This window comes from Vollenhovia emeryi, unplaced genomic scaffold (genome assembly GCF_000949405.1).
Source record: "Vollenhovia emeryi isolate VEMERY1.0 unplaced genomic scaffold, V.emery_V1.0 DF939155.1, whole genome shotgun sequence".
Taxonomy (NCBI): domain Eukaryota; kingdom Metazoa; phylum Arthropoda; class Insecta; order Hymenoptera; family Formicidae; genus Vollenhovia; species Vollenhovia emeryi.
This window is the reverse complement of record NW_011967211.1, coordinates 378,567-400,574: the sequence shown is the minus strand read 5'-3', so window position 1 is coordinate 400,574 and position 22,008 is coordinate 378,567. Positions and strand designations below refer to the sequence as shown.

The following is a 22,008-nucleotide window of genomic DNA, read 5'->3' as shown; positions in this document are numbered from 1 at the left end:
ACGCGACGTGTTAATCAACGACTTCCACCTTGCAGATCTTACGTGACGCAACAAATTGAAATATGAAACCATTTTAATCGTCCGGTGGTTGATATTGTTAATCGTGTAAACCGATACCTCTCGTACGCAAGCACTCATAATTAGAACAGTAAATCATGTACAGTAATAACCACGAAGCATCACCACCGCTGATTTTCAGTTGCTTTATTTACCAATAACGCGATTACGTACGTTGTGTGAGTGGCACTGAAATAAATGCTATTTAAAATATAATCAGTGATACGAGTACACAAGATTAAAGAAATAACGTAATGCAATGTAATTATCTGGAATGCCAATTAATAGATCCCTTTATGTGCTTTTGATTGTTAACGTCTTCACAAATGACACTAGCAACTTCTGTCACTAGAAATTGCTGCTTATTTTTCAAGATGACGGTATCTTGTTTTGTTGAAAAAATTAAACTAATTAAAACTATTTACTATGAGATGGCACCAATGCAAATAGAATTCAAATATGCCAATTATTCAACATTCGAGATCCAAGATAAAAAATACCCAGAAGAAAATTAATTCTGTACACACTGTACATACTGTATTCAGAATTAATAGAGAAATATACTGTGTATTATATATGTGTAGATTTTTATATAATGCACTTGAAAATTCTACTTGGTATAGAGGAGCTAAAAATATATTTGAATTTAGTAAAAGGAAAATGCTGCTAGGTTCTTTAACATAATGTTCGAAATAAAATAATCTTTTGGCTTAATGTCTGTAATTATTGTTTAATAAAACCAACCACTTGATCAATTCAAAATTGCCGATAAAGGTAAGTAATAATACAAGCAATCTCAAAGCTGTGTATATCGGATGTTTATTTAATGACAGACTCTTTGATCAGTTTAAAATTTATTTTTCAGCAAAAATATCAACGTATTAATCAAGTTATAAGGGATTATATAAAGAGTACATTTTGCGAAATAAAAGCTAATATCAGGTAAAGTTTGCTTCGAGACCATTTTAATTTGAAATGTAATTACAAATGCATATGATGCAAAAGACCGGAGATAATGACTTTCGTTGACATTTTTGTTTAGGAAAATCGAGTCCAAAGAATCTATCAATAAAAGGACAGGTTGTTCGAAGACACTCAGTATGTATAACAGCGAGACTATAGATAAATGTATTTTATGCACGTTGTGGTGTGTTGTTGTTACGTAAAGACTGGTAAACATGCACGCAATCGTTTTTGGTTTTCTTCACTTTATCAAACTGTCGATGATTATTTATGCGATTAATGGAAAAAATGGTTTATTTAACTTTGCGACTATAATTACTCGTGTTTATCATAATTAATGCAGAAACAACAGTTAAAAAATGATTGCTGCAACGCTAAACGCATTAAGTAATAAAACAAACTTCAACTTCGATTGATTGATAAACGAGGAAACGAGCAAATTACTCCCCACACAGCAAAACAAGATGAAGTTACGAGCCAACATGCGAATCAGGTAGAGAACACGCAGTCTATACATATGTACTATGTCTATGAGTTCGTTCAGTAACAGAACGAACTAAGGGTGAAATCATACAATACGGGAATCAGCGGGACACAGGATGCTGCGTCATTTATACAGGCAATCGGCGTTCTTCCGCATTTTTCTATCACGCATATCTTCGTGCACACAGTGCGTGAAAGGCTCGAAAATAACGCGTTCCAGGAATATTTCATAATATTTTCTTGTAAAAAAAAACAATATTTCTAAATATTTTTTAACATTTCTTTGTAAAAAAACACAATTTGAAAAAATTATTGCACCAAAACAGTAATATTTGTTAATTTTATTCAAGTATACTACTTAAAATGTTGAAATAAACATCACTGCGACAGTATTGAACAAATTTTATTTGAAATTATATTACTACAACAATTAGTTTTGATTCCTATGACGCAATTTTGGTCATTTTACCGTATTATATGTACATAGAGCACGCTAAAATCATGCGTATGCGTAATTATTGATCTGTGTCTTTGAAGTGTCTGAGAATTTTGGGGCAAAGATTAAAAATGAACAATAAATTGTTGATGTTACAAGAAGCTATTAAAATTTTAATGAAATTTTATGTTAAAATCTCCGATGTTACCTTATCGAAAGGAGAAAGTGAGATCAACGTTAACCTAGCCTAACTATTTATAAGTTTGTTTTCTGTCCCTGCGCTGATGAACTAGCGCAATAAATTTGAGTAAGACAAGTATATATTTTTTTATTTTACCTTACTGCACTTATAGTTTACCAGTACAGGAACAGAAAACAAAACTTAGATGGCATGAAACAATGTCGAGGAAAAAAGTTCAAAGAAGTGTATGAATTAGATCAATTTACACCATAGAACAACGGCTTCTTCAAGAAGACAGTAACAATTTAGTTACAATGTTAAGACCAATAGACCCATCGCTGTATGTATTTTAATTACTTCAGTATGCAGATGGACATTTTTGGTAAACTGTTTGTCTTACAATTAGTGGGTCTTAACAATTGAAAAAGAATATAAATTAGCCTCTCTCGCAATGAACGTACTATCTAATCTTCCTATAACTTTTACTAATGACGTCAGTTTTGTTTCTCACATTTAAAATAAAATTGCAACGCTATTCTTTTACTAGTGAGTCACATTTTTAACAGATTATGCAGGAAGCACAGTCAGCTCGTATTCTTTGACAAAGATCTTTCTATCGTGCAGCCGATATTTCTTCTAACATTTTTCTCATTGTCTTCGCAAATTCGGCTTCTTACAAAATCAATATTCTTTGCAACGCTCCGCCTTCGATTTACAGACTTATTACTGCTCAAGTCGTCAAGACACCGACTGCAGCAGTGTCTCAGAAATATTCGACAGTCGCCTTTTCTGGTTGTAGTGGTGCAATTACATGTGATACGTGGTATACAAAAAGATAAAAACGCAATGTGCATGTATAATTTAGACAGACGGACAGAAACAGAAAGAGAGAGGGAGAGGAACAAGAGTTTTTCCCGGTGAAGAAGCGGCTGACGGTGAAAAAGTGCCGGGGCCAATCACGATCGCTCTGACATGCGAATTATTTTTAATATACATACGTGCGTTTTTAATGTTAACAGTTGCAGTGGGGCTTGATGAACCCCGAAAGGGTTATCTCCTCGATTGCTGACACAATCCTCTTTCTCTTTCTCACCGTAACGTGAAACACCCTTTCGTCGTGGGGTTATCGGCTCGCCCGCATTTCTGCATTTTACCGGCAATTCGAGAATTTCGCGCCCTATAAAAGCGGGAGGATCTCGCGTACGCCACCAGTCTTACATCAGGGGCCACGCTATGATGAATGCCCTTACTGGTAAGTCGTTCGCCATCGAATGCAAAGGAGTGTCTTCGCGCTTTTGAATCGGTCTCGCGAGTTACGCCTCGACGAAATTCGTTTTTCTTCTTCTTTCTTATGCAAGTGCAATGTGCATAATTGTGAGAAACACAGGTGTCTTGTCCAGCTTTACATTGGTCCGATGTATTGTCATCTGTTCAAGATTTCTCAAATCGCGGGGCATTCTGTTCTTTTCATTTTTATATTTTTAGAAACGTTCTGAAGAAAAAAAAACATCTTTGGCGACTTGTGAATTTCTACAGAAAAGTATCTAAAGAAGCTATTTGTATTTTCGTACAGCTCTTTTAAATGTATATTAAAGTTTGATAATTATTTAATAAATATATTGATTCAGATTTCATATTTTCTCACAATTCTTCTCTGCTCGGACATATTTAAGTATTTATAATGCACATAATACATATTATACCACGATATACGTAATGTAAATTATGTTTTTCAGTATTGCTGCTGTGCCTAGCGGCCGCGTATGCGGTGCCAGGTAATTTTCCTTCTCTATTTTCCTACTTTACAGAATACTAGAGAAAAACGTTTGCCTACAAATTAATATGAACAAATTGTATTTATATTTTCAATAATTAATAACGTTACATTATTAAGATAATTTTTTTCGGGAAAATGCATTTATCTTTGTATTAATTCGTGGATTACAGATAATTTTCTAAACATGATAACAAGTTATAGTTCAATGCACATTATTGATTTATTAAATGTAAAATTATTATGACATCTTTCTTAAAATCGCAGATTGATTTCGTTATATTTGATAATCGATTCAATGCTATTTGCTTCGACTAAGAAATAAATAGTACAGATCAGATTACATTGAGGTATAAACTCCTGGTAAACAAGTTAATTTGTAATATTTCATATTGGTATAATATTTCAGTGCACTTTTCTGCTGAGAAAACAGTGATTTACAATTACTATGCCGACGTGAAGACCGGGATTATTGAGCCAGTGCAATATGCTTCCCAGTTCGCTCTCGCCGGGCAACTTCACATAACGAAGGATACCAGCGATCCGACTTTAAATAATGCATATTACATCAAATTAAACAACGTAAGGTACGGCATGTACAATGGCATGGTGAATGTACATCACCAACCGGTCGACGTCCTCCACGAACTCGGAGAAGCCGCACAGCAAATCCAGGAACCGTTCGTGATCGTTTACGACGAGCGTGGCAAGGTAAAACTGTCCAAATTTGTAACGTGAGAATGTGACATAAAATCGTTCGTGGGAAAACTCCATCTGTTGAATGTTCAATTTCAGTTCCAAGGCATCAAAATGCCGGAAACCGAGAGCGGTTGGTCCAGGAACATCAAGCAAGGTATCGCCTCGATGCTGCAACTAGATCTGGCCCACATCCAGATGCAAACCCCGATGAAGCCGCACGGTTTCATCACCCATGAGGTAGGTAACGACTGATGGGAACATCCAGCAAAAGCGGGTCTGTTTCAAAATGTTCTCTTTGGTTGTTACCACTAGAACACCATCCACGGTATCTGCCAAGTCGCCTACGATGTTCATCCGATGAGTCCGATGAGCCCGGAGAACACTGTCTTTGTGGTCACGAAGATGCACAATTTGCAGAACTGCAGCCACTTCGTCCAGCGTGTCTTCGATCATGTCGAGTGCGAGAAGTGTCACGTGGAGTCCGTGGTAAATTTCTATTATTGTGTTGCGAGAATTTTGTTCATCGATCAAACGTTTATTCTGACTGAATTAGATTGTAATTGATCGACTTTTGTTTTAAAATTCAGGATGACATGACTTCTTCCGCCAGAAGAGTCTTCGAGATCAAACAACAGGGCAATGACATTCTCATCCAGCGGCTGGTTGCTCACTCGACTATCAACTACTTCCCTTACAACAGCCGATCTGAGGCTCACTATATCTGGACCAAGTAATTATACGATAATTATTGCGCCAGTTGCACCGGCGATCACGCTAATTTCATTTGTTATTTCAGCACTACTTTGGACCTGCATTCCGTAGTGCCAACGATGGAAGTCCCTGTATTGGCCGTGAATGTTCAAAACGTGCCTATCATTCGCGATATCACTTTCAACAAGCCACTGGGAAATTACGCTCTCCATGCTGCCGAAGATCTCACTCATGGTCGACATATTGTGAAATTGGACGCGCTCATCCCTAAACTTAAAAAGATGTTGGTCGAGGCTGCTGATTACCTCGAGGAAAATCATATGGAGGCCAAGGAACCCGAATGGAAGCACGGGCAAACCATCAATAGGCTGCAGCACACTATGAGTTACATGGATCTGGCCTCACTGGAACAAATTTACAACGCCATTCAGGATTCGAAGATACCTAAGGAAGTCACAATGAGGTGAGTAATATGCAATCATTTCTTGACTTGTGTTGTAAGAAAGTCAGCGTCAGAGGATCAAGAAATAATTTGTTATTGCTTTGAAGAAATCTAATACCTATAATTTTGCGACACACCTAATACAACCATGACCGTGACTTTAAAGGAATATCTTCCTGCGGATGATTCCAACCGTGGGCACAACCGCTGCCAGCCACTTCGTACGAAATGTCGTTCGCAAGCACAAAGTGACCGATGAAACTGCCATCGCGATGTTGGTGAAATTGCCGATGCACGTCAAAGTACCGTCCGAGAGATTGCTTCTCGAAATGGAGGATCTGTTGAAATTGGGTAGCACCGTGTCACCGCAAGTCAGGAAGGCCAGCATCCTCTGCTTCTCCATTTTGATTCGCAAGACGTTCATACATCAGCGCAGCGACATCGTCAACCCTCTTCTCGAGAGATATCTTCACCGGTTCCTCGATCATGTAAAGAGTAAGCATTGCGTTATATTAATTTTATCATTTTTAACAATGTGTACGCATCACGTAATCCTTCTCGAAAATATTTCAGACGAGCAATCATACGAAATGAGAATGGTGTATCTGATGGCGATCAAGAACGTGCAAGTGGGTAACATCGAGAAGCTCCTGGAGCCGATCATCCGCGGCGAACTCACGATATCCGAGAATCCACATCACATTCGCGTTCAAGCGATCTGGGCCATCGAGAAGGCAGTCGCGGATAAAATCGAGTACACTCACAATCTGCTCTGGCCTATTTTCGCTGATGTCAATCAACCGCTGTCCACCAGGATTGTCGCCTATGACGTACTGATGAGCCAGATGCCGAACATGCAACGTATCATGAACATCTACTGGCTCATGATATACGAGCGGAACGACCATCTGTACAACTATCACATTACTACCCTGAAAGGTCTCGCTAATTCCGTGGATCCTTGCCTCACGCCAATTCGCGAAATGGCCAGGAAGATCTTGCGCTTCACGAAGATCAGACCGCTCACCACGCAGCTGTCGTCCAAACAATTCACCGATTATACTGATCCCATGTACGAATACAGCGAATCCTGGAACAACGCCTGGCTCCTCGACGAATCGACTGGTATGCCACGCGCCGGATACTTGGAGTATCACACCTCGGTCGCTCGTAAACCCGTCGACAAAATGGGCGTGAGTAATATTTCCAACTTGGTGAACTTTGCGACAATGTTGACACGTCTCGCGAAAGTATCTAAGAGAAACATTTGTTCAAAGAAATAAAAGATATAAGAGCCAAGACAGGATGTTAGTGTCTAAATGATTTAAGTTTTTAATTTATCGCGAAAAATTAATCTCAGCCAGGGTGTGAACCTTGAACCTCGTGAGAGACGCCCGTCTAGTGTGAGGGGGGTCCAGGTTCAAACCTTGGCTGAGGTAAATTTTTCGCAATCAATCTAAAAATTAAAATCACTTGGACACAACATCCTGTTTTGGCTCTTATATTCTTTATTCCTTCGAATTGTGATTTCACGTCAGAGCCTTATGAATTTTATTGTTTAGAAACATTTATAGTTTCACCGATTTGTTACCTTTACGCTTCTGTAGAATATAAAAATGCAATGTGCTAGTATTAGCTTTACATAAATTTTCCTCAGATCTACTGGAGCGCCTACGGTCTGGATGAGATCATGAAGGTGATCAAGAAGGAGTTGATCGGCACTACGGTGGAGAACCTGACTAACAAAAATGTGCAGAACATCTTGATTCGCGCCGCGCAGGACATGCCGATGAGGAGACCTGTTCACATCGACATCTGCATCACGTTGAACGGTGTCGTCGCCGTTGTCAACCACTATGACCAAAACACGTTCAAGAACATGTTTGACGACATATACCAGCTGAAGCAAACGATGGTCGGCAATTTCCAAGAGATTACATACGACACCCTTTACGAGATGCAGGTGCCCACCGACATTGGTCTACAGGCGGTCCTCAGTACCAGAATGCCTCAGCTGTGGTCGCTCAAGTTCAACAACGTTCGCACCGAGGTCAAGATGCCGTCCGTGAACATGAAGCTCGACGTTGACGCTCGCGTGTGGAGGCATGGCGAGTATGCCATGTCGGTCTACAATCCGATCGTCGACGTTTGGCATTCGATTCGCCGCGCCACTGTCCAGGACGTCGCTATGCCCGTGCAGATGAGCATCGGTTACAATCACGAGGCGAAGAGTCTCAAGATCACCATGCCGAGACTGCCGGTCAACAAACTGTCGATCACCGGAATACGATTCTACGCCAAGAACTTGGTGACCATTACCGAGGACGAGCAGGACATTCTCAAGACCTGCTGCGCTACCTGCCATCACCACACTGTCGTTACCACCGGCGAGAAGAAACACCATCATGTCACCGTAGATTCTAAAGACCTGGGTCTCAAGTATAGCACGTCGATCTTCGATTGCGAAAACGAAGTGACCCCGGTGACTAACGCTGAGGAATGGCACCGTGTGCTCTCCACGGAACACAAGAATACTTGGCAAGTAATAGACTAAAATGCAATAAGCTCGAACATCGATATTTATCATTACAGTCTTTCTTCTGTATCGCAAGAAGAAACGCAAGTTTCTTACTCTCTAAAATGTTTCAAGTGAAATACTGCCATGAGGTGAAATATTCACTCTATTGGAATAAATATTCACTCATCGTTTCAGTGAATACTTCACTCAATGGCAGTATTTTCACTCTAAAAGCTTTAGACAGTAGAGATCTGTTTCTATATCGATGCAAGGGTCTGAAAAAGAAATGATCATGTTACTATTTGTTCACTAGGAACTCGAAGATCCTCCGATACATTATGGGTATCCGCCAAAAACTGATTAACGACTACATATCACCGCAAATGGGTAACTGTGGAAAGCTCATGAAAATTGAACCCAGCATTGTTTATCCTACGTCGCATGTGAGTAGTGAAAAATCTCGATCTGAAAAAGAGAAGTAGAGGAAAGTTCTCAATTATGAGATAGGATTCTAATATGAGACAGTAGGTTTTCAACGTCCAAATTCAATCACAAATCTTTTTCCGCAATGATTACACGATCTAATAATCAATTTTCCACTAAACGGCACTCTAGGGGCGATAAATTCACGGTGGGACCAACAGATGTTGTCTATTAATTTCGCAGAAACTGCGTTGTCTCATATTAGGAGCCTATTTCATAATCGGGGGTCTTTCTCTAATTTTACCATTCTTATTCCCCTTACTTTCTTCTTTTCCAGGTCGATTTGAATATAAGAGTCAATATGGAAGATGTCGATCACATTCATGAAAAGATGCACGCTCTTAGCAGCCACAAGATCAACGTACGCGGTACCCTCGACGCCAAAGCTGCTTCCACAAACGAGTCCGTCCGCACGTGGGACGTGAACATGAACATTGACATGACTCCGGGACACGTGGTCAACAATTTCAAAGTTCAGATGACGAGAGAGACTCCTGGAGAGAAGAATTTGAAGGTACGTCCAACTTATCTTAATTTAATTATCTTAATTAATGAATCCAAACAGTTTGAGTCAAATTACAATTAAATAAGAAGTTCAACAAGATTGAAATAATATTATTGATTATGAGACGTGCGTTTTTTTCTGGCTTCTACTTCTAGATTTGCGTAGACGCTCAGAAGAATTACCCAGTCGTCGAAACGGATCCCCTGAAGGTCGACACCACTAAAGAGGAAACTACTAACAAGATGACCGTCACAGCAGGATTTACGGATGAGGATAAATGCGTCCGCGACGAGATGACGATCGCGATGACTATCAAAGGCGAGATAACAGAAGAACAGAAGAGGCAAATGATGCACGACAACGTGTACGGCGCGTGCATTAGAGATACCCAAAACCCGCAATTCCTGACCAAGCAGGGACACGCTGCCAAAACCATGAATTGCGTCCGTGAAACCATACAATATACGACCATGAAGAAGTACACCGTTAACGCAACGTACAAAAAGGTAAGAAAAGATAAATGCATTACTCGTAACATAATTTCGTTCTAACAATTTGATATAATTTCAAAATATAAAAGTACACGAAGAACACACGAAAGTACGACGTTGAATTGGTCCTCTAATTTTTAAAAGCAGTTTTCCAATTTTTCTTACATCTGTTTTATGCACCTTTCTATTGTCTAGTCTTATTGGACGTGGAAATAATTTTTTGTATACTTGCAAATATAGAAATAGTACAAACCCAGCGAGAAATGACTCGTCGATCGATCGACGTCAATTTGACGGAGTCGATGTCGATTCGACATCGATCGACGAATCATTTCTCGCTGAAAGCACGAAAAAGATTGAAATATTAATATCATCAGATATAAATAGAGAAGTATCGTTCTTTCAGGTGCCTGTACAGGTATCCTCGTATTTCGCCATGATCGAAGATCGTATTCGCGCATCGCATTTGCCGCACGTGAGATACATCATGGACCGCGTGGAGAGCGGTAACGCGAAGATCATAGTCGAGTACTCCTCCGATCTGAGCCACGTCAACGCGACCGTCATCACTCCGGTTAACGGATACGAGTACATCCAAATTCCTTTACGGCAACATCTCTTCGAGGGCATGATCGTCCACAGACCGACGCCGTCTCCACAATGGCACCCTACCATGGACAGTACTCGCTTCTCCGTAGGTGCTTTGTACAAAATGACGCAGGACCAAGCTAGTAAGTTATTATCGGAGAAATTTTTTTAACGCCATAATACTCGGAAATTTTCAACGTTGACAAAATTCGCATAATTCTTCGTTGAAAATTAGTTGTAAGTCGTTTATCCATAAAGAATTCAAGTGACAGTTTAATTTCGTTGAACCTGCCCCTCGCAGAGATCTGCACCATCTACCCGGAAGCCTTGGTCACCCTAGACGAGGGCGTGATTCCATTCGTGGTCTTCGATAAATGGACCCTCGTATCTGGCGATCATGTCGATCGGACGTATGCCATTTTCGTCAAGTCCGTGCAAGGTACCAAGCTCGCCGTGAAGATGTACATTGCCGATCATGAGATGGAGATCATACCGAACGAGTTCAATGCCATCGTTACCGTTGACGGTACTATAATCAATCAGCACGAGAAGGGAGTCGTGGTGCCGAAAGACGAGCCGAAGTCTTACGCGTTCAAGTGAGTTCGACGATTAATCGATAGAGCAATCGAATTTTCCTGGCGGAAAACATTTCTATAAATAACTACAGAAGTTGACTCGAAATAGAAATTTGTAGAAATCTTTCTGTCTTCGTTGAAACATTAATTTTTTTGTAAAACTATCTACGAAGTAATACCACAAATTACAGTGTTCTCAAATCAAGAAATTATTGCAAGTAGTGTTTCATGAAAATGTACAATTCTGTAAAAATTGGTACAAAACTTCGCTGGTTGTAAAAATTTGAGAAACGGCAAAATCTTAAAGAATTAAAACATCTGCTTACTTGTAGAATATTACAAAAAATAACAAAAGTGTTCCAGCTCTAGTATTTTTATGTTGAACTTTGTATCACTTTTTAAAGTCTTAGATTCTAGCAGTTGTGTTTTATAGTTTTGTAGAAATTTGTAGAATTATTTCCGGCAGGGTTGAGGAAAATCGGTGGTATTGAAATAGAACTTTCGCTTGCAGACTCACCGAGAACAACGAACATCTCGTCGTTCAGTCCCAACGTGTGCCGGTGATGATGATGTGGACCCCCAGCAGCGTGACCCTGATGATGGACACCACTCTGCAAGGCCACGTGACCGGCGTGTGCGGACACATGGACGGCACGCATAAAGAGAAACTTCCCAAGATTTACACCGGTGTAAATCTTTAACTATATAATATAATTTGAATCTACTAAATACAATTTTCTCCTATAAAAATTAAGTTCGAGTACCGAGTAGCGAGTACCGTTTTGCACAATCATAAGCTTAGAACACAATTTTTATTCAATTACATAAACTATAGCACGACGATAGTGTAGGAGTAGAAAGAGAAACAATAAACCTTTATTTTCCATTTATTTCTATTAATTGAATTGCCCCTTCGACCTGCAATTCATAAGTACTGTAGCGTCAAGTTATCGCGATTCTCATTAAAAGAAACTACCATATAGGCAAGAAATAAGTAAATGTTTTTACAAATTTTGTTAATATACAGGGTGTCCTAAAACCACCGGAGGTCCTCTTAATGACAGATTCCTTAGAACATTTCCAGACGAAAATCCTAATACAAAAGTGTCGAGGCTATAATAGTTTTTAAATTAGAAGCGATTATTTTCCACAAATGATAGGGCTGAAATTTCGCGCGCTCAGGAACGGCGAAATGACAAGTGACAGCTTTCAATATCAAACCGTTATCGTACATACAGTACTTTAAAACTATAGTAGCTATGCTAAAAAAATCAAAAGTTGACATAATTTTGGCCGGTACTGTATGTATAAAGTCTTGCTCGACAACATATTTTACACATTGACAATACTTTGGCATTTATTATCAGATTTAAGTGAATCATTAATATTATTATTAACATCAATTATAACTATGAATTACTTGAAAGCAAACAATTTCACTTATGTTTCACTTTATATATTTTATTATAAAAAGCCGGACTAAACTTGCCTCCGTGGCGCAATTGGCTAGCGCGTTCGGCTGTTAACCGAAAGGCTGGTGGCTCGAGCTCACCCGGGGGCGTTCTTTTTTGCACTGTGACATTCACGATGTTATGCTCCCGCGATGTTTCGGGCGATAACCTCGTCTGCAGAACCGCGATAACAATGAATGAGCTTATCGAGTAATATGCGGTTAAAATTGGCGCTGAGGTAACGTTGATCGAAATTTTGCAAGACACCAGTATAATTTGCGAGATAGCAATTGCAATCGCGGAGGAATACGATCCCAGTCAGAAATGACTCGAAAACCGACGTCGAAACAATATCGAATCGATGCATCTTTGGTTCCATTTTCGACTTGGCTCGAAAATGCAACCAAAAATGCAACGATTCGATATTGTTTCGACGTCGGTTTTCGAGTCATTTCTGACTAGGGTACGCGCGTTTATCGTAATATAATGCAATTGCGTGTTGTACACGCACCGGCATAAACGCTGTCCCTATCCTTGTGAGTCCAACTACAGGGACTCTAGTTGTGTGCGTGCACCTCACAAGGATAGGGGCAGCATTTATGCCGGTGCGTGTACGTTTATACAAATAATTTTTATATTTGGAGGCAAGTTCGGGATTTAAAATTGCCGCGCGAGGCTGCGATAGATCGAAGGCCATGGCGCCAGCTTCGGGTGGCGTTCCATGACGCGATTGCGACACGCGCGTATCGGGCACGTCGACTCCAGGACCAATCGCAGGGTCAGTCTGTTAGAACCGTCTCCGTAATTCCGTCGAGATGTTCCGTGATTGGGCAGATTACGCTTACGCAAGTTACGCTCCATGCGGCACCACCCTTACACGCAAACTACCACGGCCATCACACGGCTCTATTTCCTCTTATCGGCTCTTCACGCGAGGCGACAACCGAATATTCCAACCCCGAAGTCACGATTTATTACGTAAGAATCAATTGTTTTGTTATAAGGGCGAGCGATTGCTGTCAATTTTAGCTTAATTATACGTTCGAGTGATATTAAAACATTGAGTGCTGATGTAAAATCGGCGAGACGAGAGGCTCGATTTGACCGGTCGAGGTCCGCATCGTTGCCGCACCATTTGCGAAACATAAGACAATACCGTTACAAAGTACAGTCATAATTGGGAAATCTATGATAAGTTTGTTCTCGCCGCTTCTTTCTCTCTTGCCGGAGATACGCGTATTCCAAATATATTTTCCCCTCAAAGTTTTTAGGTTAGAACGGTGTCGTGATTGTTAGGAGCTAACTATGATAGTGCATCAGATTTCATCATCCCATGTTACATAATATTGTTTTCCACCTTGCAGGTAGCATAACGTTTGAGTATGGCAGCTCAGGTTTTCAATCGAATAGGTCAACTCGGCCTGGGCATAGCACTGACCGGCGGCGTCATCAACTCTGCATTGTACAATGGTACGGTGTCGGCTACATGTATCGAACGCCTACAAGGCGTTCTCGTTAGTTGTTTGACTTTACGACGTATTGTCTTGTTACATTGAATTTAATTAATTAGTTTATATCTGTTTTCAGTCGACGGTGGTCACAGGGCAGTTATATTCGATAGATTTGTGGGGATAAAGAACGCCGTGATAGGAGAAGGGACGCACTTCTTGATCCCCTGGGTTCAGAAGCCAATTATTTTCGACATCCGTTCACGCCCGAGAAATGTTCCTGTCATCACCGGAAGCAAGGATCTGCAGAATGTAAATATCACTCTTCGTATCCTCTTCAGGCCTGTACCCGATTCGTTGCCCAAGATATACACGATACTCGGTGTTGATTACGACGAAAGGGTGCTACCCTCTATCACCACCGAAGTGTTGAAAGCTGTTGTCGCGCAATTTGATGCCGGTGAATTGATTACGCAAAGAGAAGTCGTGTCTCAAAAGGTCAGCGAAGATTTGATGGAAAGGGCTTCGCAGTTTGGACTTATTTTGGATGACATTTCTATTGTAAGTACAATTGCTTTTACTGATAAAATATGCACTGTATTGTCCACAAGGATACTACGACGTCTTCTTGCAGTCGATTAGGTAGATTATCATTATTTCTCTTCAAATTCTTCCAGACGCATTTAACGTTTGGTAAAGAGTTTACCCAGGCGGTAGAATTGAAACAGGTTGCGCAGCAGGACGCGGAGAAGGCCCGTTTCTTGGTAGAGAAGGCCGAACAGCAGAAGAAGGCTTCTATTATTAGCGCCGAGGGTGATGCCCAGGCTGCGAGTTTACTAGCTACATCTCTAGCCGAGGCAGGGGATGGTTTGGTCGAGCTTAGAAGAATCGAAGCCGCGGAAGATATCGCGTACAATTTATCCAAGTCTCGTCAAGTGGCGTATCTGCCATCGGGTTTAAATGTGTTACTTAACATACCGCAGTAAAACTGAATGAATTGTTACATGTTTCTACATGAATTGTGCATTTATATCATGAGCAGTTTAATGCTGTAATAGAGAGGGAGAGGGGGAGAGAGAGAGAATGTGTAAAAAGAATATAGCCTATACAATGAAAGCTTCCCTAAAAGTGTTGTAAAGCAGGAATATGTAGTATTTTGTAACAGGCATAGTTTTGATTTATGAATTTACGTCATTTTATAAATATATTACGTCTTCGTGTTGATCAGTTACTGAAGACTCGAGTGTTAGATGACATGGCAGTACTCGATCCTCTATCTACAGCATAAAGAATATTTGGAAAATCGAACAAAAATGTTGAGGCCCAAAATCGATCGATTATTCCGTTTCCCCTAGAAAACGCAATAGAAATCTACGAAATAATCGAACAATTCCGATCAGAGTCCATTCCGAACTCCATGATAGGTATCCAATTTCCACGATAGGTATCCTGATATATCCTGAATTGAAATTATAGCAAGCCAGCCAAATAGAATTTTTTCTGGGTATTCGATGATTCAAGTTTATTTTTAGTATACATTATGTAAATAATCGTTGTTTCGCTACTCTTTTATTCGGTCTTTTTCTCTTACACGTGATAGAAAAAAATCGAGTTGCGTATCTAATTTCACGAACTCAGAGACGTGTCGACGTGCACCTTTTAAATCCGCGATAACGAAAGGCCTCGGATTGGCAGGCGATCCGGCTCGTTCGTTCCGGACGATCCGTTTGAGCGAACCGTCCGATGGATCGTCATGATCAATCAGGAAGTCGAAATTGGTGGAAGATTATCTCGGTCGGGGTGCTCGCATCTCGCCTCTGTCGGCACAAGCTGTTAATAGAGAAAACAATCCATCATAATTTGGCGATCGTCGCGGGGCGCCTTTACCATGGTGGTCCGCTGTAAAAACGTAAAATATACACGGCGATGTCGGTTGCACTTACGTGTTTCGGTTACCGGTTATTAATGTCTGGTCAGATTTATTGCGTGCCTGCGACGGGAGCGAATAATTAGCGGATCGATTGGTTGTTTTTTTTTCACACCGAGTGTTGCAGGATATTTCCAGGTTTATTATCTTCGTGTTCTCTCTCCTGAGCAGGAAAGAATATTTTAATATAATATTATTGATTTTATTCAAATACACCGGTTATAAATTTTTATTACCGTTGACATTAAAGTCACAGAGAAATCTATTAGCAACTTGGCGCGATATTGATTCGAAAATTAATTCTGTCTCCCCGATTCTCAAAGATACTGAACGCTATCATCGCGTAGTACGCATCGTTTCCTTCACGGTTGTGCCACACGATAATAATATAATATAATTTCCGCAAAGTTACTACAAATAGAGAAAGAGAGGGAGAGAGAGAGAGAGAGAGAGAGAGAGAAAAAGGGGGGGGGGGAAGACAGAAAGGAAGCACCAAGGAGGGTTCGCGGTGGCAGCAGCACGGGGCGAGAGCAGATTAGCGTGAATAATGAAGACACGACCCCGTGAAAGCCTAAGCGGGTCTCCTTAAGTCTGTTCCTTCGAGTAGAAGCCGAAGCTGGAAAGGGAGGATGCCGAGGGAGGAGGGGAGGGAGGTGGAGCGGACAGAAAGGAGGTAGAAGCAGTTAATTACTCCTCCCATCCACGGGATAACGACTTCCCCTTATTTGTCGAGAGGCGCAAACAGCCAACCCTCTGCAAAATCCCTCGCCAAGACGCTTTCTCCAGTGTATACGCGCGTACATTTGACTTCATGTATATACATATGTACGTGTATCACGCCGTGTACATACGCGTATATGTATATACGTGCGCGTAGGTAGCCAGGACCAAGGACCACCCGGTCCATCTCTGGGGCACCCGTTCTGCATGCATCCTCGGATTGATCGGTCAGAATCTCGCGGAGGAGACGAGCACCGCCTCGTTAAATCGAAAATCCAAACCTCAGCCCGAGATAAGTCGAATTTAAGAATAGTAGTAAGACGATGCACTGAGAAAAATTGTCCGCCGATTAAACAGCGTTTCCGACGGTTAATTTTTCCGATTACGTTACGGATACGTCCGATGAAATGCAGTTATCGATGAAATTTGATTGACAAATCGATCATATTCTTCACCGGATATGCAATTTAATTGGATACATCCGTTTGTTATTACGCAATTGGATTATCCGATTATATTTAATCGGACATTTTTCTCAGTGTGCGAGTATGACACGTTTTGACCTGAAAGATCTACGATCAGCTCCAGCGTCTGAAAAACTAGATACTAATACGACGACTACCTAGAATAATAATTAGAAAGTAGCGCTAATGAAAAATAATTAGAATTAGAAGAAGAAATGGTAATTTTATGCGTTAGCCATGGAGTTTCTCGAGTCGGATGTACAGGAATCACTGACGCCTTCCCACATGAACTCGAACACATGTACATTTTCCCTGTATGTATATGCAAAATGTATAAATGTGTTGATACGCGCGCAAATTCACGTGGGAAGGCGTCAGCGATTCCTAGTGTATATCTCGCACGTTCGCGGACATTTCGTGCGAGGCGTACGTTTGATATTCTCCCGTGCAGATTTATCCCCAAGCGATATACCTACGCTTGCGATCAAATTCGCACGGGCGATACGTAAAATCATCGTTAACCGCGCCGTCCCTTCGCTAAGTCGAGGGGCCATTGACGGCTCGCGGGGTGATGCGGTATAACACATGTTACGGATCGAGCCACGAGACATGCAACGAAACAAATGTTACGTACACCCGAAGACACGTACGAGAGACGCGAAGAGAACGAGGGAGAGAGAGAGAGAGAGAGGGGGGGGGGGAAGAGAGAGACTAATTACGAAAGAAATCATAATAGGCACACATGCACCGCGGGCTGTCGGGCTAACGATCGGGCTTCCTCCGCCGCATCTGCACCTGTTACTCGGATCCTATGGTCGCGCCGATGCACGCGAGCTGCATATGCCGATGGCCTTCCTCAGAGACAAAACGCCTAGGGCCGGCCTCTTGCCGAAGTCCCCATAGATCCCCCGACTCGAGAAGGGTAAAATTACGTCCTGCAGAAATTCATTCCACCAAATTTTCTACGTTTTTAACGATCCGCAGAATAGGAGAGACAGGCGGGGAGGAACAGAAAGAGATTGACAGAAATGTATTCCGCGAAATTAAATTCTTAATCTTCAAAATCGGCGCCGGAGATAGTCGGGCTCCACTGATTAATTCTAAATAAATCCCCCTCCCCTCTCTCTCTCTTTCTTTTTCTTTCTACCCGTAATCAACGTAAACTCTCAACTTTAACATTATAGCTGCGCATAAACACGAAAGGTAATCGCCCACGACACGGCGACGCTCGAGCCGGAGTCTCGGGCTGGTACGTAAGTTACCAGGCGCGATTAGTTATTAGACGCGACTAGCTACATCATCGATATTAATGATACGAGCAGCGGGTCGTAAAATTTCCATCGATTAGGTTCCGCCGGGTCGCAAACCGCGCCGCCGGCTCGCTCGCTCGCTCGCGGGCGGACGGGCGGGCGGGCGGGCGAGTGCGTTCCCTATCTCGAGTTCGTAATCGTAATTAACATCTCGACCGTTTCGTTTTACCGCTTTACTCCGCTTGCGGAGAGAAAGGGAGGTATCGCCGAGCTTGAGAAGTCGCTCACGCACGACGAGTCAGCGTAATAACGCCCGCTTTGAACTGGCCACGACGAAGAACCGACTATAAATGTGAGTCCACTCGCCGCTCGTTACAGAAACCTCGTTGTGCCTAAAAGGCAGCGAAACGATCTTTTTGTCTTCGCATGGTCCACGGAGCACGCGGGGCCCTTGCCGGCCGTCGCTGTTCTGCATTAACGGTCGACGATGAAATTGGATGAACCGCGATTTTAAACACTCGCGCTGACCAGTCGCCACCGCCGCCACCGCCGTCGTTTCGGCTCTTTTCATCCCGCCGACGAGTCGTGCGTATGATTACGTACTTTGTTCGCGATTCTCGGGTAATCAACGCCGGATATTTACGTTCGCGAGTTCCATCGGACTGCGCTTTTCATCGTGGCTCTATGAGGGAACGTGCGAGCAAGGTACGAATATCGTTAGATTAGAAATATAATTTTGATAGGTAATTGAATAAGCACCGGTTACTCTCGACGAAGCGACATCTCGCCCTTAAATTTTTTGCCATTTTTTCCGAGCGATTTAGGCCCGGTTTCACGAAACGTCGCTTAACTTTAAGCTTAGTTTAATTCACGTTTGTCTCTTTCTAAAGTAACAGAAAGAGACAAAGAACGAATTAAACTATAAAGCTTAAAGTTAAGCGACATGGGTGAAACTGGGCCTAAGGCCCAAGGCCCAGTTACACCACACATCGTTTAATTTCATTCTTAGTCTAATTCACGGTTTTTTTCTTTCTAAAGTAACAGTTGGAAAGAGACAAAGAACGAATTAAACTAAAGTTAAATTAAGCAACGTTAGTGAAACCGGAGGCCCAAGGCCCAGTTTCACCACACGTCGTTTAATTTCATTCTTAGTCTAATTCACGTTCTTCTCTTTCTAAAGTAACAGTTGGAAGGAGACAAAGAACGAATTAAACTAAACTTACAATTAAACGACGTTAATGAAACCAGGCCTTATGCCCGTTTCTACCAATGCGGATTAACTTTAATCTCGGTTTAAATTGCCTGTTATCTCTTTCTAATTCGTAAAACTAGAAAGAAACATCAAGTAAGTTAAACCGAGATTAAAGTTAAACTGCGTTGGTAGAAACGGGGCATTGGACGTGCAGCGAGTTATTTTCGAAGTTTTCGCTCGTGTCGAAGATTGCTGCGTGCTTCTAAGATCAAAGTGCAAACGGTTTAATAACCACAGCCTCTTTGCAAATGACGAGAATAGTAAGTAGCCGACCGTTGCGAAAGTTGAAGTTTGCAATCGCAAAACTGCCGCGTCCGTTCGTTAGCGCCCCGGTTGCACGCGAGCAACAATTTGAAATTAGAACGCCCTTTTAGGTACTCTTCCGTAAAAATTCCCCTCCCCGGGCCCCCGGGGCAAGGGCCCGGCTGCAATCTTCACCGGCGGACGGCCGGGGTGTGAAGATATTACCCTCTAAGGTGTTTCAACCCGTCAGAGCAAACGCCGGCCGTTCGCCTCCTGCAGTCGCAATTTCGAGAACACCGAGTCAGATTTTTCCTTTTGTTCTCCCCCCGCCCCTTTACTCGCACGCGAGGAATAATTTTCAATAAATGCGCCGCGCGATCCGTCCTGGCGAACGGTCTCTCAAATGTGATAAACTGACCATGCGGCTGCGAGACTGGTGTGATATGACGCACGGGAAGAAGTGAGCTTCGACCGTGAATCTTTATGAGACACAACATTTATATTCTTTCTCTGGATACAAATTTCTTAGCCACCGCTAGAAACATATTAGAGATATTTGATTGTAGTCAGGGACCTCTCTTTATCCCCATCTGCCTCCAACTCCTTCGAAGTCTAGCCCTGTTTAAAACCATAGATAGAATACGATCAGATCGCGTTAGATTACATGCAATTTCGATGTAAATTAACGAGACTCGTATTTATTTACATAGAAATTGTAATCTGATGTAATCTGATCATGTTCTGTCTAATATTTTAAACGGAGAGTCACACGTCGTGTCTGCTTGTCGTCAATCTGACATCGAACGATCATCGGGATTAGACGACGCAAGTGTGTCAGAGGTGAGAAAGATAGTGACGATCGCATATCGCCTCGCCATTCAGCTCCATCGATTCGGTGAACGAGGCATACAGATGAGAGCCCGAAGGGGCCGTTCTCTCTCTCTCTCTCTCTGCTCGGCTCGCGATTGATTTAGATCGAGGGAAGTCCCGAACAGGCCCTGTAATCACGCTGGCACGCCGGTGCGTACGCACGCGAACGTAATCCCCGAGGGGTAGGTACATTAGGATCTGGGAGGGGAGAGGGACGGAGTTGCAGGAGGGATGTTTCGGGTCTCCTGCACTCATGCGCGCGTTGGACTGGTGTCTCTCGAATTTACTCCCGTCAAGGTCGGAGAACGAGCCGCGCGATGATTTCTCGGTAGAGCGAATTAGGCGGGAATGCGTCTACCGTGCCGGATCCGTTCGATACATTGCAGGAGGGGGAGGAGACCTCCGAGGGTGAGGTTTAGGTGCCCGAGGAAGCAATTAACGGCAGTGTAAAGGAAAAAGTCACGGTAAATCAATAACTACGTTTTGGAAACGTCCCTTAACGCCTATTCCGATTTTCCGTGAAATCCGCGCACGCTATCTCGTCCCGCGGTAATGCAACTTACGAAACTTGGCGTACCCCATTTCACAGTAGTACAAATTGTACGTCGTTAAAGTTAGATGGAAATTTGTGGCCGGAAAGTAGGATGGCGCTCCCGTTAGGAAGCTCCCTCCTCGCCGGAGTATCCTCAGGAAGTGCCGAGGTCATCGCGTGCAGACCCGTATGGGACGATCGCGAATTTCTATTGTCGACGGCGTACAAGAAAGAGAGGTTCACGGCTACGGTGTACGCAGGGTCAGGTGATGACACTGGGTGTCACCGTTACCCGGCGATCACCTCGCGGCGCAAATACGAGCGTGTATATTCGAACGAAAGTGGAACGACGAGACGAGTTCACCTCCGTCGCGCTGCAAGAAGGAAAGCTCGGATCGAGAATTTCCCTTTTCTTTTTGTTTCGTTTGGAAAAAGATGCGAGACGTTCTGAGCTACCACTGCAAGTTTCACGATTTTTCACTCGCGTCCTGACTCAGGTAGCTGGAAAAATTTTCTAAGAAGTCTTTTCCCTGGGGATTATCAATGTCATCCCGCGCGTAAACGTTTGTCTTCTCTAATTTCCACGGTATGAAAAAGGTTTTTCCGAAGGGGACGCTTTCAGTGCAAACATTTTTACCGTGAAATTTGCGATTCTTCATGCGCGCGACCGCCGCTGGCAACACGCACGACGCGGAATACTCGCGTGACAAGAACAATCGACACATTTTACGCGACGTTCGGCTAACGGTCGAGTCTCTTACCGGCGCATCGTGAGGTGTACGCGCGACATTTTTATCCCCTGCGTGATAACCGCTCGCCTTTTTTCATCAACGTTTTTCTTTTTCTGCCTCGAACGATCGAGTCGTACGAAGCGGCGTCCATTTCTTCCTCGCGCCTTCGACCACCTTCCCGACGACGTCACGCGACTCTGCGCGGGCAGAGAAC

The 22,008-nt window shown here is 42.6% G+C and overlaps 2 protein-coding genes and 1 non-coding gene across 4 annotated transcripts; all 3 read left to right on the top strand.

Annotated features, from left to right (window-relative positions):
• The first annotated feature begins 3,303 nt into the window (after positions 1-3,303).
• On the top strand, positions 3,304-11,796 carry LOC105565058. 2 transcript variants are annotated; one of them, XM_012017906.1, is made up of 16 exons: positions 3,304-3,372; positions 3,857-3,895; positions 4,304-4,605; positions 4,690-4,830; positions 4,906-5,079; positions 5,181-5,323; positions 5,390-5,767; positions 5,913-6,241; positions 6,320-6,939; positions 7,404-8,284; positions 8,578-8,707; positions 9,025-9,261; positions 9,408-9,758; positions 10,150-10,474; positions 10,633-10,927; positions 11,418-11,796. In XM_012017906.1, the coding sequence occupies exons 1-16, from the start codon at positions 3,354-3,356 to the stop codon at positions 11,605-11,607; spliced, it is 4,554 nt and encodes a 1,517-aa protein (XP_011873296.1). In that variant the 5' UTR covers positions 3,304-3,353; the 3' UTR covers positions 11,608-11,796. The 2 variants fall into 2 exon arrangements, with proteins under 2 accessions (XP_011873296.1, XP_011873295.1); XM_012017905.1 differs by having other exon boundaries at positions 5,913-6,939.
• Positions 11,797-12,393: 597 nt separating this feature from the next.
• Trnan-guu lies at positions 12,394-12,467 on the top strand. The gene has a single exon. It is a non-coding gene; the product is annotated as a tRNA-Asn (tRNA).
• Positions 12,468-13,231: 764 nt separating this feature from the next.
• Positions 13,232-15,043, top strand: LOC105565057 (protein l(2)37Cc). Its single transcript, XM_012017903.1, has 4 exons — positions 13,232-13,335; positions 13,722-13,827; positions 13,945-14,366; positions 14,483-15,043. Exons 2-4 carry the CDS (start codon positions 13,740-13,742, stop codon positions 14,789-14,791), a joined length of 819 nt encoding a protein of 272 aa, XP_011873293.1. The 5' UTR covers positions 13,232-13,335; positions 13,722-13,739; the 3' UTR covers positions 14,792-15,043.
• Positions 15,044-22,008: the final 6,965 nt, after the last annotated feature.